General features: G+C 32.8%; 1 protein-coding gene and 1 long non-coding RNA gene across 6 annotated transcripts; one reads left to right on the forward strand and one right to left on the reverse strand.

The window, feature by feature from the left end:
• The first annotated feature begins 269 nt into the window (after window positions 1-269).
• On the forward strand, window positions 270-18,283 carry LOC148277111 (uncharacterized). Of its 4 annotated transcripts, none has more exons than XR_015823587.1 (3): window positions 270-603; window positions 17,669-17,795; window positions 17,947-18,283. It is a non-coding gene; the product is annotated as an uncharacterized LOC148277111 (long non-coding RNA). The 4 variants fall into 4 exon arrangements; XR_015823588.1 differs by lacking the exon at window positions 270-603 and adding an exon at window positions 15,888-16,007; XR_015823589.1 differs by lacking the exon at window positions 270-603 and adding an exon at window positions 15,942-15,994.
• Window positions 711-16,495, reverse strand: LOC148277112 (uncharacterized). 2 transcript variants are annotated; one of them, XM_088233315.1, is made up of 4 exons: window positions 16,279-16,495; window positions 7,762-12,382; window positions 7,552-7,675; window positions 711-5,694 (listed from the first exon to the last, which is right to left on the reverse strand). In XM_088233315.1, the coding sequence occupies exons 2-4, from the start codon at window positions 12,360-12,362 to the stop codon at window positions 5,608-5,610; spliced, it is 4,812 nt and encodes a 1,603-aa protein (XP_088089441.1). In that variant the 5' UTR covers window positions 12,363-12,382; window positions 16,279-16,495; the 3' UTR covers window positions 711-5,607. The 2 variants fall into 2 exon arrangements, with proteins under 2 accessions (XP_088089441.1, XP_088089442.1); XM_088233316.1 differs by lacking the exon at window positions 16,279-16,495 and adding an exon at window positions 15,414-15,650.
• Window positions 18,284-19,559: the final 1,276 nt, after the last annotated feature.

The raw sequence follows: 19,559 nt of genomic DNA on the forward strand, positions 1-19,559 counted from the left end.
TATGTAAATATCTAGTTGTAAATGGTGTAAAGTTGTAAATATGTTTTATTATTATATGTATATATTATATTTAATACTAACATACTAACTTGTACATATTATATTACTAAAACATGTGTATATATGTAAAAAACAAAAATACTCGACACTGGCCAGAACGACCGAATTGAGAAGTGAAAAGGCCAGGAAAAAAACGAAGAAGAAGAAGAAGTTGCTGAAAAACTTTGGGAAACTCTGCTCTAAGGTTTTCTGTAAGGGCCTTATTGTTTATGGGGAACAAGTTATCGGCGACAGGCAGCAGCTGATATTAGATATTACTGACAATGACAATATTGACATATGAATATGATTGGAATTTTTCATTTTCATCTGTAATTAGTGGTAGTAGTGTTTATAACATTTAACTTAAACTGCAGTCTGTCTATGTGCATGTGCAGTGATGCACACAGACTGTCATTGTTTATTGTCAAAATAAATCAATTGTTATTGTGATCTGCGGCATTCCTGTAGACTGGTCACCAGTTTTCATAATATTTAAAGGAACTGTACGTTTTGATAAACTCCACACCTCCAATATTTTGCTGCTATCTGCAACTATTTACGGTACGAATTCTGTTTATGTCACAGCTGATATGTCTGTTTTACCTGGTTTTAGTGATCACTTAGCACATTTGTAACATCCACCATTCTGCCTAATGTATGTGATTTCCAATAAAGAAAAGCACATTCCAAAAGCCAGATTTTCAGCATACCTCTCATACTCTCTTGCGCCTAATCTTTGTTTTTAATTGAAGCATGTTATGTATTTAAGGTATATTGTTGCCTATAGTTCTACTTAAGGTGATGTAAATAATTATTTGTTACAAATCAATTTAGGTCTGTCAAAACAATATAGCTCATTTTGTTTTTGTAATGTGTGGATCTGAAAAGAGGCCACAAGACCTCTATAGTCCTTAAAATATAGCTTGATTAAAATGACAGCTGTCAAACTAATGTCAATAGTGATGGGAAGTTACTGATCACAGATCATGTACCGATCAAATCGATTTTATCAGTTTTTTCATTCTAACATGAAACTCTGTTTTCGAAAATTGATATAAAAATGCAAAAACATGTCTATTATAGTGTGTTTAAGACAATTATTCACCAAAAAATAAGATATTTATACTTTTTTCATGAACGACGATCAATTTGTCCCATCTCTAACGTTTTTGCAAAATGATGTAACCTTGTCATTAATAATTAGGTTTTGCTGATTTTATATATTTATGTTGATTTATATGTCAAGCATTGTATTAAAAAAATTAATTAACATACCATATATGAATGATTTTTCGTGTCAATATAAATCTCTCCTTAGACGTTACTTCAAAGTTATGTCATCACTTTTTCTGACAACTGTCATTCTAATCAAGCTATGTTTTAAAAACTATAGGGTAGACTTGGGTGAGTGGAGGGGTATTTTCAATTGCTGAGGCTAATGGATGTTTGCGAAATTTGGCATGCGACAGTCTATTCTATCTGTGCTTTTGGTCTAAAAGGACCAATGTCGTAAATCACAACATTAGAGAAGAGTAATCTTCCAGCTACTTTGTGGTGTTATAGTAAACTGTTGGAGGTGTTCGAAACTATACTAAAAACACTACTATGTATGTGTGCATAAAATGGTAAAAAAATATATATTTGAATTGTTGGCTAGAAAAATATTAAGTATTGGCCCTTTCAGACCAAGGCACAGACATATCTGTGACTTGAGTCCGTTCATTATTAGAAGAATTTCCAAATAAACTAACCAGCCACCTGATATCCGACGGATAATAGCTTTTTTTCAAATCATCTTAATCTAAACGGATCGGTAAAATTATAGTGGATTGACAATTATTAGATTCGTTTGTACCTATTTAAATTTAATAATATTTGCTTTTGTTACAAAACTCCATAGTAAATGGTTTTAATAACAATATCAATAAAAACGCCTTGGTTAATATATTATTTTGGTGACCATTTTCAACGAGTTGTAAATAACTCACCATTAGAACATGGAAGTCAAGTCGGAGTAGAGTGGGGTTCGAACCTCGGACCTCCAATCCGTGATTCGGCAACACTAGCCATGTGACCACAACCCGATTCAAATAATATAGTAATACTTAATAAAAGAGATTGTAATGACAATCCTATCAAAATCATTATTTAAATTTAGCGAAAAATCCTGCAAAAGAAAATCGACTGGAGATTAGTCGGTCTCATGGTGTACTAGTTATTGCGTTTGCCAGGCATTCAATAGATAAATCATTGGAAAACAATAAATATTGATCCACCACATTGCATTTTATCATGCCGTGTAGATTTTCGCCATGGCGTGAAATGATCCGATCGCTCGTGGTTTGCGTGTGCACAGCGGTCCAGTCTGTAAATGTACGGTACCGTAGAAACAGTTGAAGACGTGAGTGGATAAAGGGGCTAGGAGACAAAAACAAGAAGCAGAGATATCCGGGGTTAAAGTTCCAATGCAATTATTGATAAAATAACACCTTCATTCGCTCTCAAAATCGGTCTTCTGCTTCTTTTTGACGGTGTATTTGGCTTTATGTGAAAGGGCTATACAGACATAAAATCTTCATTCTTCAAACTTTTATTTTTGATTTCAAAACTTTTGAAATAATAGAGCAAATTGAAATCTAACAACTTACTTTAACGTGTCCAGCAATCTCAATTGTTGGCCGCGCACTGGCCGCTAGTGCCCTTTTTGTTTGTTATTGTAACATCGCTTTTATTTTCTAATAAACGATCCGGATATTTGGCAATCCGGAGGACTGGAGTTTGAATAAACACAGTTCTACTGTACGCCTATTAAATGAATAACTGAGTAGGTCAAGTGTTACAGGAAATTGTATACAAAAAATGTTTTCTTTCTCGTGGTAAAAATTAGAGCATTTTATTGTACTGCGAAGTTTCTCAAAAATGTATGAAAAAATCAATAAAAATGTGTTTTGTTAAAAATGAGCTACTTTAAAATGCCATAGATTCAGGTCAATAGCTGTTTAAAATAGCCAGTCAATTATTTGATTTTCGGTTTCTGGGAAGCCATGTTTAGCGTGTATTCACACGCACAGGGTTCCCGTCTTAAATGTTAGCTCAACTCATCGACGAGAACTCGTGACTTCACAGGCTTAGTAATTTCAATATTATAAAACTTATCATAGCAATAATATTACGATACGAGGCATGTTCATAAAGTAAGTGTACTAAATTATAGGATATTGTTGATACACTTCTTAAATATTTTTCCACATAATCGCCAACCCGATCACCGCATGTGGTGAGCCGTGGCACAAACTTCTTTATGCCTTCCTCGAAGAACTCTCCCGCCAGCTCCTTCCCCACTTCAGATCCTGTTTCTGCTCATCGGTTAAAAATTTAATTCCACTCATGTGAGCCTTCAGGGAGGTGAAAAGATACATTTTTGGCTTTGTTTTAATAGTCCATTAATGAATATAATTTTTTTGAAAAAACACAACTTCCCCACTGTTTTGTGTCAGAAATTTTTTGGACAGTTCTTAAATAAATACATAATCAGATCACAGAAAAATATTTTATTACATATTATTAATACAGTTATTTACAGATATTTGCTAGCTACTAACATTATTTATAGTATAAATAGATAAAAAAGAAAATAAATCCTCCCATGTAAGTGACATGACTAATTTATTTTCACTAGGAATTTTGTCTTATGGACACAAATTATGAAGGTTGATTGATACGCTCCACCACTGACCTATTTCAAAGTGGATTAAAAAAAGTGTTCGTACCTTATTTTGAAACAATCCCCCTGGACTTGTATGGACTTCTTCCAGCGATGCTTGCAAAATCTCTATAGCTTCCTGGTAGAACATTTGTCCGACCCCTGCGAACCACTCGTACTCCAGCACACAAAGCGTTATTGTCAATGGCTGCTCTTCATGAAGCTGAGTTAGAATTTGTTGAACACCTTCCACATTCACCTGGTCTAGACCGTAGTGACTATCGACTATTCTCAAAACCCAAGAAACATTTGTGTGGAAATACATTTTTGGACAATGAGGTCATGTGCTGTGTAGATGAGTGGTTGGCACTGGTCGGACAAATGTTCTACCAGGAAGTTATATAAAATTTGGAGCATCGTTTGAAGAAACGCATACAAGTCCAAGGGGACTACGTTGAAAATTAAGGTACAAAAATTTTTCCTCATCCACTTTAAAATATGTCGTAGGGCGTAAAGCACGTAGGCGTAAAGCACGTTAATCAACCTTCGTATATTCAATCTAATAAAGCATTTGTAATTACAACATTACAAAAAGGTGTTTTGAAAAAGGTTATCATTTTGACATTGCCATCTTAAAACAATATAACATACTTATCTTAAATAATTTTTACAGTAATATACATTATAACACAGATGAATTTTATTTTAAAATGTACAATCCTCAGAGTAATAATGTTCTAGAGAAGCCCTTAATCTCTAGAGCATAGAACAAAAGCGTTCCAAATTGTTGGTTTGGTTTAGTTTAACAACAAATGTGTAATGGACAGCTTTGGTTAGTGCTCGCAATTCTCAACCCAAGTACCTACGGTGCGGTCCATTGTATTGCTGTAATCTGTAGCAATCTTCGTGGTCAATAATCACAGAATGGTGTATGGGGGACTCTATTGGGTTATTACTCTAAGGTACAATCGATACAAGGTTTTTTTTAAATTACAGATTTCAAAAAAGATACAGAATGGCTTTGAAGGAAACATTGAGATCTAGGAATTCATAGGGCTTATATGTCATTGGCTGGTTCAAGTTTTAACTTTTACACAGTGTAACATTTACCATTCTGCCCGTGTTGTTATTTTTTATGCATAATGTAATTGAAACAAATTACAATTCACTATTTTAAAACAAATAATGTAGGTGTTATATTTTGTTTCTTAATTTTTACCTTTTAACTTGTGGAAATTTTTAGCAAGATTACAATAATTTTTAATGTAAAATGAACCATGCGAAGGAACTGCAAATGGGGTTCTGGCAAAGGTTTGCTTTCGACCTAATGAAACTTAGCTGAAACCGAGAGATGGTTATCATTAGAGCCCTTACTGGGCACGGCAGATTGAATGAACACTTTGCTAGATCATTCTAGATGTAGGTCCTGCAGGATGATGATGAAACACCTATACACATTCTATGTGAATGTGATGGTTTATATCACAAAAGAAGTTGCATCCTCAGGGGGCCACCGGTTAAACCTGAGGATATTAGAGCACTCGCCCCCTGCCTAATAGTCTGATACTTTCAGGATCTGGGTTTGGAGGGGGAGATTTAGCAATATAAGAACACTCGCCCTTCACTCAGTAGCTAGGCTCTTTTAAGACCTGGGTTCGGAACGAGAACTAATTTACGAGGACCCATCACTATAGATCTACACGGGTTGCAGTGATGTCAGAAGCTTATATAGCACCGCCATTTTTCAAAATTTAAAATGAAATATGATTTTCTCAACAGGATTTGCCTTGCACCCCCATTGGTTTTATTTTAACGATTCAATAAATTAGAAGATATAATCTGTAGTTAAGACTTATAGAAATTTATTTAGTCGGTGATTGGTTCTTTGAAGATCTGACAATTCGTTTGGACCCTAACCCTCGAGCTGCAAGTCCTTTCGTAGTGATAACCTGAACAAAATAAAAAATAATTATTTAATAATGTTTCAATTGTTTGGTTAAAAATTGTTACCCAACCACTTAATCTCTCAAACCTAAAATAATTCCCATGGAAATAAAAAGTTATTTAATGTTTTTTTACTAATTTATCTTTTAAATTGAAATAAATGACTTCATGCTGGGTCTCAAACTGATAATTTATTTAAGTTTGTAAGTGAAAATTCTTGATGGAAGTTCATTGTAATTTATTATATAAATAAAACACGAGTGATACTTTAATCTACAAATTTGGAATATCCAGTGACTGGTTTCATCGCTTTCGCGACATCTTCGAGACTGGTATCTTTATTAAAAAGTTAAATGTATTTATACTCGAAGATGTCGCGAAAGCGATGAAACCGGTCACTGGATATTCCAAATTTGTGGATTAAAGTATCACTCGTGTTTTATTTATATAATAAATGATAATTAATTGACATAATTCGTGATATGCGTGTTTATTATTTTACAATATATTATGTTTGAAACAAAACGATAATTTTTATTTATTTAATAGCATAATTATACATTTTTACAATGAAAAAAAAAAAAAAATTAACTTGTTATATTTTTACTAAAACTAAAATCCCACCAAGCCACTTTTTGTAGCTTGTTGGTGAAGATTATATTTATACTGACTTAATAATATTATTTACATTTATAAAAACAATGAATAACAGATAAAAATTAACAGCCGGAAACATCAGAATAAACATGTTTATACAAATAATAATATATAAATTTATTTTTTAAATACAAGAGAATATATGAAAAATTAAAATATTTACACCTAAGAAAATCACTATTCATATATAAACTCTTGATCCAGTAGCCACTCTCTTATTTTGCTCTTGTTACAATGTGAGTTAAATTTAAAGTTATGCAACCAAATGAGTTAAAAATGAGTTAAATAAAATATTATTTAGAAGTATGCCAAGAAGTTGCTCCAAAACTAAGAAACCAGCCAGCTGTCAAACAAAAAATAAACTTCTCTGTGTAATTAACAGATTGCAGAGATGACGAACATTTTAGAGAAGGTAAGATAGAAGTCTAGGCATCTAAAGGGCTAATGACCACTTGAATGTTACACAGTGTATAAACTGGCCACTTTATACACTGTAACATTCACTATTCTGCCTATATTTGAACATCTATATTCTCTCGATTCTTCCATCTGTTGACGGTTAACTTCACAAACGTCAACAGATGGAAGAATCTTAGGAATATAGATGTTCAAATATAGGCAGAATGGTGAATGCTACTCAGTCAATGACAGGTCATAAACCCTGTGGATACCTAGACTTCTATATTCCCTTCTCTAAAAAGTTCATCATCTCTGTTGTAATATGTTAATATTAACAGTTCCCTAGGGGTTGAATCCAGTATTTGTCTACAAAAATTTGGACAAGCTCAAAACATTGCTGACAAATTATTAATGTCATTCCACAAAGCTATCAATAAACATTATAAAATGTATAACATTTGTGTAGTCAAATTAAGTTTGTGGTTATGCCGGCTAAAGCTGTCAAAATAATGTCTAATTTAGGAAATAATGGCTATAGTTGTCAAAATTGTATCTCTCATTTAGGAAATGATGGCTGTAGTTGTCAAAATTGTGTCTCATTTAGGAAGTGATGGCTATAGTTGTCAAAATAAAGTCTCTCATTAAGCAAATAATAGCTATCATTGTCAAAATGTGTCTCGTTTAGGAAGTGATGGCTATAGTTGACAAAATTGTTGGTAATGCAAAATACAATATATATTCTACATTAGTGAGTAGAACTAATGCAATGAGCCTGTATTTATGAATTATAAATTATTACTACTCACATGAAACTTGTTTAATTTACTCTCATCCAATGCCTTATAATTCTGGACATCCATCGATTGGTTAACAAATTTCCAATTACAAGAAAGTGTGCATGGTTCAAAACCGACATAATTTGTTAATAACCTGCAATATAAGTAACAAAGTTGTTGTACCAGTTAATTTATCAAAATTGATAAAAAAAATAATGTTCGTATAATTAATTGACTTACATATTAATGCTCACTATTGCCGAGGATTGATTGGAACATTCGATCGCCCCCAAATTATGAAATTTGAGGATTATTGAACCACTTGGATTCTGTGTAGCGGCAATATACCCAAGGGCAGGAATATTTGTACATACAAACCACACTTGTTTAGGTGGCTCACTGACAGTTTCTTTTTCCTCATCATCAGAATCTGATATCTCTACTATTTCCAATTTATTCGGCATGAAAATAACATCCTCGTCATTATTCTCATCATATAGATCTTCTAATATCGGTGTTGCCTCACATTTGAAATCGGTTTTTCCATCTTCAGTGTGTATTTTTTCGGGCAAATTGACCATTTTGGTTTTTTTATTATTCTTCGTATTCAGAACATTTGGTGATGACTGTTTTCTTTTTCTTTTTTTAGAAACCTTTCTTTTCCTAGAATCCTTTTGACTAATTGTGCTAAGACTCTTCGGCCTATCTTTTGCATGGGTAGAATTAGATTTAGTCTGAACAGTTTCATTTAATGCAGTAGAATTTGTTGACGAAGTTAACAGATTTGTTGTAGTTTGGTTTAATTCAGCTGCAATGATAGGTTTTATTGTTTTTTTATTCAAAGGTTTCTTGGTAGCTTTGTCAGATTTATTTAAGACTTTAGATAAAATAGATTTTGAATTATTGCATATTTTCATTGTCGAAGTGCAATTTGATATATCATTCGTAACACCAGTGACTACAGGAGATGCACCGGATACTATGGAGGATACAGTGGATACTGAAGGAGAAGTAGATATATCTGTTGCTTCAGAAATTTTATCTGATATAGAGACCGGAACTTTAGTAGCAGACTGTAAAGGACTTATTTCTGTAGCAGGAGATACACTATCAGAATGAGCTGTAATGGGTTTGACAATAGTGCTAGTGGAAATAGAAGAAAACAGTTTTTGTTGGGTTGATGTTTCGAGAACAACAACAGTGTTGGTTTTCTTAGTTGCTTGAGGAACAGCTTCTGCATCAGATTGTTTGATTTCTCTATTGCAGACAATTATATGTGGTTTATCAAGTGCCTTTGTCCATGTTCCCCACGTTCTTTTTTCAGAGCATTGACTTTTTAATAAGATTTTCAAACCCATTTTTTCATCCACTCTGTATGGACCCAAAAAAACTTCCTTCATACGATTTCCAGGTACTGCATAAATGCCGAAAGCTGGTAGAGCAGATTTTTTACCAACAGGAAATTTACATGTTTTTCGAGTTTTTTCTGCAAGGGCCATAGCTTCAGTAACTTCTCGAAGAGTAACTTGAAAGTTCTTATCGGTCACAGATATTTTGGTAAAGTCATTTTCTATATGTAAAAGAAGCCATCTATATTTTGGGTCTTTTGTAACCAAAGGCGCTGTAACTATAGAAGGAAGCTTTACAAGCTGTTTAGAAGATAACTTTATAGTTGGAATATTGTGTGGAACATCGGATTGTTTTGTGTGGCCATCGAGTACAATATTGGGCAGCACAGACATGCCAACGGGTAACTTTTGTACAGCATCATGTAATTTTGTGGGGTTACCAGGTGTGCCATTAGCTAAATTGATTGTCAGATCTTCATTCAAATCTTTAGAACTAGCGGATAGAGGATTCTCACTTGGTGCAGTAGCAGTGGATGTTGTAATAGAAGTAGATGTTGTCAAAAGTGTACTGGATGGTAAAACATCAGGCGTAGAAGGTAAAACAATATTCGGAATAACAGGCAAGGCATCTAAAGAAACATTATTTTCCAAATCCTTAGGGATCTCTCTAGATATTTGGTGCTCAGGGTTTTTTAATATTTTTTGTTTGTAAACTACTGATTTCAATATTATTTTAGAAGGTGAAATTGAATTATTATTACAAGGTGGACTTAAATCGGAAGTATTAGGCGGTGTGTGAATAGAATTATTGTGTTCCTCGCTGATCAATTTTACGTTATCTTGACCCTCGGGAAGCTTAGGCCACACAAACAAATTATCAGTTTTAAAAGGAACATTATCACATGGGTCTTTAACTGCGACACGTTTGGGTTTGAGAACTTTGGAGTTATCTGTCTCACTGGTCACGCTTCCAACGATTTTCCACGCAAATTCTTTCCCAGCTAAAATAATATTTTTATGGGCCAATTTATCCATACAAACTATTTCTTTTAATATTGGTGAATGCAGATTAAGAAAACGTTCAGGGATAGATTTGTCACTAGAGATTGGTACACATTTATGATCTGACCATATATTGGATTTCTTAGTGACAAATATTACGAGCGGTTTTTTAGTTGTGGCCCAGATAAATACTTTCTTGTGGTGAAAATCATTTAGTAAATGGTTCCATTGATAAATGAAAGTATGGAAAAGAATCGGCTCTGGAAGAATTGTCATATTTTTATCACAAGACGAAACTTCATCTTCATTAATGGTAGATATTTTATCATTTTTGACAGAAATAACTTCACTATTATTTGCACTGCTACTGCCTGTAGATACATTACATATTTCGTTACATCTTTCTTTCGCAAACACCTTATAAGAGGTATTTATATGATGTATTAAAAGGCCAATTTTACCAGGATCTTCTCGTTCTGCCCATTTTATTCTACTATTTCTCTCATTGTATTTAAGTTTGCATTTTTTGCTTCTATGAATGTATTTTTCGAAGATTGTAGTACGTGCACAAGTTTTCAGAGGATTTATTATTACCTGATCATTAAATGGATTTATTACTTTGGGAGCACTCGGAACACTGTAGGAATTTATAACCTCAGTATGTTCGGTATTAATATTACTTTTGTCAGTAGTTACCACTGCTTTTGGAGGTAAATATGAAAATTTAAATTCTGGCCCTTCCGTGAAAAGCCCTTTGCAAAAACATCGATACAGATTGTGTACCAAGCACCAGGGCTCTAGATTTAAATCTTTAGGTAGTCTATTGAGAACTATTTTTACAATTTTTTTTGGCATTACCTTATTTTCAGTGCCATTTATATCAAAATAAAAGTCTTTGTATTTATTTGGAACATGAGAACCTCGAGTGCCGGCTCCCATCACAAGAGTTTTGTGATTATACTGCACAACAGCGCGGTTAAACTTTTGTTCTTCTCTGGAAAGGTAGCGGTTTAATTGGTGCTGTATATTAACAACGACAGACTTTGTTAACTTTTCAGAATTTTCATTACAAGTGTACTGAAAACTCTTTTCAAATTTGCATGAGCACTTAAACATACACTCTGGGAGGCCACAATGTTCATTTAGCTGGTAATGACTTCGCAGACTTGAACATACGCATCCAAATTTACAATAGTCTTTACAGCAGACGGTATCTTCAGGATCGTCATTGACATCAACAACAGTCACATTCAGGCGTTTCAATTCACTATACTTTCTCTTTGACTTCTTAGATTTTTGAACTTTTAAATCCATACTAGAACATTCTTCAACCGGATTATAATCATAGTCACGTTTCCAAATCCTGTCCTGAATTTCGCTTAATGTTACTGAATCGATCATGTTAGTTAAAACATTTTTTACTGTAGATTCAATTTCATCTATTGCTTCGAAACTCTCGATATTCAATAAATCTCTCTCCAAATCAAAATCTTCAATAGGATCGAGATTGGAAATATCTGATTTTGAAATAAATTTTTCAGTAAATTCAATATCTTTCTGCATGAGAATTCTTTTTTGATTATTTTCATATGGTAATATGAAGGTATGTGGTTTGGAGGAATCGTTACATTTATTGCGAAGATTCACAAGAGATGTGGCAAACTTAGCCCAATTTTCATTAATTTCTCCTTTATGAAGCTGTAAGCTCCTGAGGTGGAAGCGAACTCCAGAATCCAGCTCTACTCCAACCTTCGGTAGCACTTCTAGTCCTACTGCTGGGACCTCCACTAACTGAAGAGGACCAATATTGGAACCAGTCCCCAATTTGAGTTTCTTGCTTAGAGGTCCCGGTTTAATTTTCAAATTAGTGCATGCTAGAATTCCCCTTTTGCGTTTTATTCGTGATGTCTTACCGATTACATCATTTGGAGAGTTGTTTAGCTGTCTATCATAACACTGTACTTCAACTTCCCCACCTAAACTTCCCGGCAATGCTAACTTTACATCATGATACATAAAATATTGTGTTGGGAATTTTTTGTTCAATAAATTGAATGCAGGCAGTAGTTTCCAACCGGCGCGAGATATAGGATTTCCTTTTGATATATGGCTTATGATCAAGGATTTGTTTGTTGACCGCTCTCTTTCCGTGTTATAATTTAAACATAAATTTAAAAGGTCTTCAAAATTACTCAATACTGCTGGTAAATTTTCAAACTGTTCATTTTGAAAACTATCTTTTGTGTTTTTAACAGTTTGAACCTTAGCGATAATTTTAGAATTCTTGAAATTTCTTTTTTGTAATGACTCAAAATAATCATCTTGTAACTTAAAATCTATCCGTTCCACTTTAGGTATTATTGACCTTTTTACAGGTTGTGCATTTTTAACAAGCAGCAAATCTTCTATTTCTTTATTAACAATTATTTCGTAAAAATTTGGAACACGTTCAGATTTTTTCCCAAATATATTATTTAAGTTTTCATCCATTTTCTCTAAAGTCCAATAACCTGTAATAAAAATTACACAATTATTAAATCAACTTATTTGGGGAAATTATAATTGGTATGGAAACATTAACAGTGTACTGCATGTTAGAGATCCCGAGACACTGGTCTATCTGTGTCCGGGAGATGAAAAACACAGTTCTGTGTGTGGAAAAGAACCATAATCTTGGACTAATGTTATCGATTCGATGGCCACTCTGAGGTAAAAATCCTAAAAAATTAAATTGAGAGCAGTAATGTCCGCCTCTTAATGTAGTGGTTGGCAAAAATGCTTGTGGTCCCGGGTTTAATTCCTGGGAAGGTGGACACGAAATATTTATTCATCATAAATATTTACTCAAATGAAAGACATAACCCCCTACAATACATCACAAACAAATAATAAATTCACTAGATCCTCAACACAAAGACAACTTAAACAAATACAAACTAATACCACTTTCAGATAAAGGGATTTTGAGTATTATTCAATGAAAATCTATAACCTACTTCTATGTTTAAAATGTTTAAAAATGCTATAAAAAATGGATAGTGGAGTTAGGTAGAAGTAAAATGGATTGTCTCATTCGCCCAAACCAATATTAAATCAACCGCTCCACAAGGGTATAGCTTATGTTAGGTTTTTGTTATTTCCATTGTGAGTTTTGTAATAAAAATAATATAGTATATAGTAATATAGTATATATAATATATACCTAGTTTTTAAAACTGTGAATATTTTGTTAATTATCTATGTTTATTAAGTTAGTCTTCTTTGTTTCTTCTCTTATGTAAAAACATTTCAAAAAAGTATATTGTTAAGCGTCCTCGGCACGGCTAACCCCAGTGAGGTCACATTATTTTTATTATTAATCATAGTTTTTAATTATAGTAAGAGAAAAATATGAATAAATAAAATTAAAAAATAAGGTGGTTTTACGCTGCAATATTCCACCGTCCATGGGCTGGCACCTGAGGTGTAAGACTGATTACTTTTCTTACCTTCTTTTGATGCGGTGCCCTATGCACCATAAGGGTTAGATAATTATGATTTAAAATGTCACTTGGATTTCAAAAAAAGTAGCAACTAGTGTGAGAAAAACATTTCTCTTGGCAATACAAAAAGTGAGGTCACACCTTCAAAGAAATAATTATATACTTCGCTGTATTTTTCAAACATAAATTTATTTTAACATTGGAAACCAGTTTGCTGAGCATTCCGAAAGATATTTTGAGTACATCTAAATTTTTTTTTTATTATTTAAAATTAAATAAAAAAGCAGATAAAAAAATTACATCATCATCATTCCCTTTCTGCACCTAATGGTGCATATGGCACTGCATTGGTACACCAATTGCAGCGTGTCTTGATCATTTTTGTTACATGAAGATAAGATGATCAGTCTTACACTTCAGGCACCAGTCTAGGGACTATGAAATATTCTTACCTAACTTACATAATTACGTAACATAAGAAATACATATTTTCAAATTATAGATTTATTACATAGTCTACATAACTTGTGTCTATAAGTCCCAAGTTGCATTTGCACATTTTTACTGCGCGAAAGAAATATTTTTATATATCAAATTTCCAAAAGCACTGTACTTCCTCTTTGAGCAGAATTTAAGACCCACAACCATCTTGTTTTGAAGATTTTTTGAAACTATAAATAATATCATATCCCTTTTTTCTCAATTTTTTTTTAGATCAGGTTTTGTAACTCTACGACTCAATTAGTAAGATCAATTAAATTTTTAAATTTTAAATCTTGAGGTTCATAGTGACCAATCACTCTTTTTGACTATTTACCAGTTGATTTAAATCATGAGACTGAAAATTTTACTCGTGATACATCGTCATTATCATTCCCTTTCCGCACCTAATGATGCATAGGGCAATGCATTAGTACGCCAATCGTGTATCTTGATCATTTTTGTTACATGGAGGTAAGATGATCAGTCTAACGCTTCAGGTACCAGTCCAGGGACTATGAATTTTATAGATTAAAAACACCTTTTTAAATAAATATTTCATGTCAACTACGTCGGGAATCGAACCCTAAACTTGCGTGGTAGGCAAACGCGCTGGCCACTACACCACGAGGCTTGACTGAATGTTTAAGATGCATTCATTATTGATATCTGGCACCTGACTCGGGCCCAAAACAAAATACTGAGTTTGAGATTAGGTGTCTCAGAAGAATTTTGAGTGTTTTGACTTTGTAAGGAATAAAGTAATAAAAGAACGGACGCAGCAAACTCCGGTGACAACTGATATCAAGCAGAGACGTTACAGTTAGCTAAGCTATATACTGCAGATGCCTTCTGAGAGCCATAACCACGCTTGCCTACTTTAAAAGAGAGCAGGTTTTCGACGCCATGAATGTCCACAGCTGACTGATCGTCGGCAGTTTATGTCAGAACTACGGAACGTGAACCTGACTTGGGAGAGTGCACAGAAGCTGGCAGCCAACAGAGATGCCTGGAGGATCTTCATGGACACCATATGCTCCAAGTAGGGAGGCAAACATGGAATGATGATGATGATAATTAATTATTGCTACTTAAATAAAATAATGATAAACACAGTTATCCCAGTTTACCCCACCCCAGGATCTTATTGAAAACAGCAAAATATATTTAATTATAATAGTTAAATAAAAATAAACATAAAAATACGCAATACCTAATATGCATTACAAAAACACGGAAGGGTAAGGGGGGAATAAAAGATATGTAGGTATAGAAATATGTTCAAAGCTTTTATGTATGACAAAGTTGACGAAATATAGTTGAAATTTTCCCCAATTCAATAAAATCACCAAAAGAGCATAAATATTTTTCTTCAATGAGGCGATTAGCTATACAAGGTTTTAAAAAACCTTCGTAATCTAAATTCAAGATGGCGTCCACATCACACGTGTGGGGGGAAAAGTGGTCTGATAATCTATTCAAATGCGTAAACACAACGTTTTTAAAAATATATTAAAGATGCATAAAAAATAACAATAAAATAACTAAATACAAAGAGGAAAATATTAAAAACGGGTACCTTCTACAATAATTTACAAAAACAAGAAAGTAGGTGATATCAGAACAAAAAAATATTATTATTGAATGTGCGTATTAGAAATCAGAATAATAAACTTGGTTTTATATGCCACATGGATAATCTTAAAATTCATCAAAAGGATTTTAAATTTGAGCGTGCATTTTACTTAATCACAAATTAAATGTCCAAAACATCACAAAACAACTGTCGCCTGGCCGCCATTTTATAAAGTACAATAATTGGCGTTTTTCTCTGAGATTGTTTATAAATGGCAACATTTGAAATATTCTTCGACGTTTTTATTTTAATGTGTAAAAAGTACAATCCCAATATCCGGAAAAACTTTATAACATGATTGAAACACTCTTAATATATCCTAAAAAGTAATACATTAAATAATTAATAAAAAAGTAATTTAGGTAAGTACTAAACATTTATAATCACGCAGCAGGTACTATTCAACATGGCAGAAGAATGAGATTTCCCATTATCTTTGGAATTGCGAACTGTCAAAATATTTATAAATTAGAAGTTTTCTAACATACAAAATATTGCTAAGCTTGAAAAATTATGGGAAAACGGTACTAGTTGTTTGTACGTAACGATTTCAAGAATTTAGGCATGATATAATTGACATTTAATTTTACTTTGTAGTATTAGTTAAGTTAGAATGTAAACTTAAGTAAAAAGCTGTAAATATAGCAATTTCACAAAAATGGCGGCACAAAAATTAGCCAAATATTATTATTATAAACTTTATAAATTAAAATAGTTTCATGTTCCAGCCGCACTGACAGTTGACACACATATTATTTTGTCTATGGTAAAATGTAACCACGATTTAAGGATTCATGAATACCCTTACCATATAATCCTCTTGTTTCATAAGTTCGTTCTTATCCCGTGCAACTTTCTCACTGTAATGCTATAAAAATAGTATTTCGCTTTCGTTTTGGTAAATACAAACGAACACTGTTGACTCTTGTGCTTTGTGCTATTATTTGGCTACCGGTTGGCTTCTTAGTTCTACTAGAGACTATAACATTGAGTTCTATTTTACAGTATATATATCTTTGATCTATGGTTTCATTCTTATACATATCAACCGATTATCTACGGTTTATGCAAATATATATTTAATCTATGGTTATGTGGCATTTTAGATTTTAGCCTCGGTACGCTTGCCGTTTGCGGTTTTTGTACTTGCAATGACATACAATCAATAAACATGTTATTCCTATTCTAGATTCATCTAAGATATAGCAAATATTGAGTTGCGATGAACAATTTGAATAAAAGAAATAGCAAATATTGACATATACACATGCAACCATTTATGTAAAAAGAGATGTACATATTTCCCAAATCCTTAGTACGTATTCATTTCTGTGTAACTCGTTACCATAGAAACGAAGCTAGCTGGCAGCTGTCAAAATTTTGAAAAATGGGCCTAAAATACAATTTGCTTTCTAGTTAGGTATAATTTATGGTGAATCTAGAAAATCTAACGAATTGTGGTAAATATGCAAAAGAACATGCTCAATAATACTCAAGATATGATTCACCCAAGATTAGGTTTATCTATATATCAAGATTTTTGTTAGTTAAGTTGAAATTGTTACTTTTTATATATTATTTTGCATGTTTCTTAAAAAAGTTAATTAAATAAGACTATTTTAAAGAAAAATGCCATATTCTTTATTTTTGTAAAATAGATTATTGTGATCGCATTTATTGTTCAGGTGTGGATCTCATAACCCCATCCTATGACTTTTATTACACCCTGGGCAATAGGAGCCAAAGGGAATTTTTTTTAAATGAGAATAATACTTACTTTATATATTTTTTTCAATTATCTTGGCTTAAAAAAAATACATTAGTGAATTTGTGTGAATATATAACAATTACATTAAATTGTTACGGCGAAAATATATATATATTTTTTTTAAAGTTTTTCCTTACATATCCGTGACTCTGATTCCCCCGTTTTCCCCTACCCACGTATTATAAAAGTAATTATGTTTCTAATGCTGTTCTTAATTTATTATTTTTATATATTGCAATACTATGGGCGATCCTATACATATATCCTGTCTATGAAAATTACTCGTATTTTTTTTAATGCGGAAAATCGACCGCACAACGATTTTTTTTGGATTTCTCATCGTCATATGTCAGATAAAAATTCCAGTAAAAAAAATCCCTCAGGGACATAAATTTTGTTTTTTAATAAATGTTTCTGTCTTTTATTATAGAAATAAAAGACGAGTGATACTTTAATCCAAACATTTGGAATATCCAGTGACCGGTTTCATCGCTTTCGCGACATCTTCGAGACTGGTATCTTTATTAAGGAGTTCAGTGTATTTATACAAAACAGAGGTAAGGATGGATAATTCAAAATGATATGAAAGTAAATGAAATAAAATTATTTTTATCTTAAGGATCATTAACAATTTTTTTTGGTTTATCTAATGAGTTGATATAATGCTATTTTAATGAGTCAATGTCAATGAATTTCGTTACATTTCAGATGTGCATCCACTAATGAGGCACACGGCGTGTTATATAGTGACCGACCAAAGTTTCGGTTTTGGCAACTTTCGGCCAGTAAAACGAGTTTCAGCCGCGTTTTCGGTTCCGGCTAAAAATTAAACTGCGGCTGGATTACGTTCGTACTAACCAATTTTATGATTTGTTGGCTATTTTGTTAGTAGCTCGAAGATCTTTCACATTTTTATTTTTGTAATTACTTTATAATATTAATAATGTAAGGTTCCTATAGCGTACATTGAAGAACTTTTACATATAAGTTATTTGTATAACATAACAGCGAACCAAAAAGCGCTAAAAATAAACGAATTCACTCATTAAATTTATGCATTTTATTTTGATGTGAATTTTATTTAACACTTATTTTAATTAACGTAAGGTTTGAGGCCTCGTGGTGTAATGGTCAGCGCGTTAGCCTGCCATGCAAGAGGTCTCGGGTTCAATTCCCAAAATGGTTGATATGAAATATTTATTTAAAAGGGTGTTTTCACACTAGAATATTTCATAGTCCCTGGACTGGTATTTGGAGCGTAAGACTGATCATCTTACCTTCATGTAACAAAAATGATCAAGACACGCTGATGTTGGTGTACCAATGCATTGCCCTATGCACCATTAGGTGCGGAAAGGGAATAATAAATGAAGGTTTGAGGCAGTTCAGTGTCTTTTTGAAAATTAATATTTGTTAAAATACTATTTAAACTAGGCCAATTTTTTATATTTTTTTAACGTATCGTTTTATTAGCGCTATGATTTTTTTTAAAGTTTTGTATTTCTGAAATAACTCCGCATGTGACGTCAAAGGTTATTCTCTGTTAGTTCTTCCCATTGGTTCATTTACGGCAAGCCAACCGGATACCCTTCATAGCTCTCACATCATTGGGTGGTTCATGTGAACCATAGTGACGTCAATCAAAGTAGTGCGTTTTCATGAAAAAATATTTTATTAGTTTTTTAGTACATTTTCAAGAAACTTTGCAGTACAATTAAATGCTCTAATTTTTACCGCGCGCAAGGAAACATTTTTTGTATCCAATTTCCCGTAGGGCTGAAATTCCTCATATACCATAAAGCGCGTAGAACCAAGTTTGCGTACATCGTACTGTGTCCAAAAGTCCCCCCTCTACCCGACATCCCGCCTGCGCGCATGCGTGATGTGGCCCTATAATGTTGCTAGACCATAAACAATATATTATCATAACGCAAATATAAGATAATTTTGTGTTATGTTATATACTCGTATTACCACAAAAAATATTTTACTGACTGGACTATTGAAAAAAACATGTACTTTTATTATGCATACGTAAAAAAATTATAAAATAATAGAAAATTAATACCGTTTAATATTATATTAAGGCTTATTAGTAGAAAGTCGGATAAAAAATTCGACTACCCTGGCAACACTAACAAAATGTCCACCTAATTTTATTTAACAATCTGACAGATAGTAAAATAATCGAATTCTCAAATAATACTATTTGTGAATTCGCTTCTTACACATGAAATGTGATCCCACCGTATTTCCTTTTAATCCCAGCAGTATTTTGACACTTGCAAACGACACGAAACGGAATAATTTAATTTAAATCG

This window comes from Micrasema longulum, unplaced genomic scaffold, assembly GCF_059751315.1.
Source record: "Micrasema longulum isolate JH-2025_06_02 unplaced genomic scaffold, ASM5975131v1 h1tg001081l, whole genome shotgun sequence".
NCBI lineage: Eukaryota > Metazoa > Arthropoda > Insecta > Trichoptera > Brachycentridae > Micrasema > Micrasema longulum.

Coding starts and splice junctions, on each gene's coding strand:
- LOC148277112 (XM_088233315.1), bottom strand. CDS start 12,362: ATGGATGAAAACTTAAATAATATATTTGGGAAAAAATCTGAACGTGTT. Junction 7,676..7,761: donor GCAATAGTGAGCATTAATAT/GTAAGTCAATTA, acceptor CTTATATTGCAG/GTTATTAACAAATTATGTCG. Junction 5,695..7,551: donor GTAAATTAAACAAGTTTCAT/GTGAGTAGTAAT, acceptor TATTTTGTTCAG/GTTATCACTACGAAAGGACT.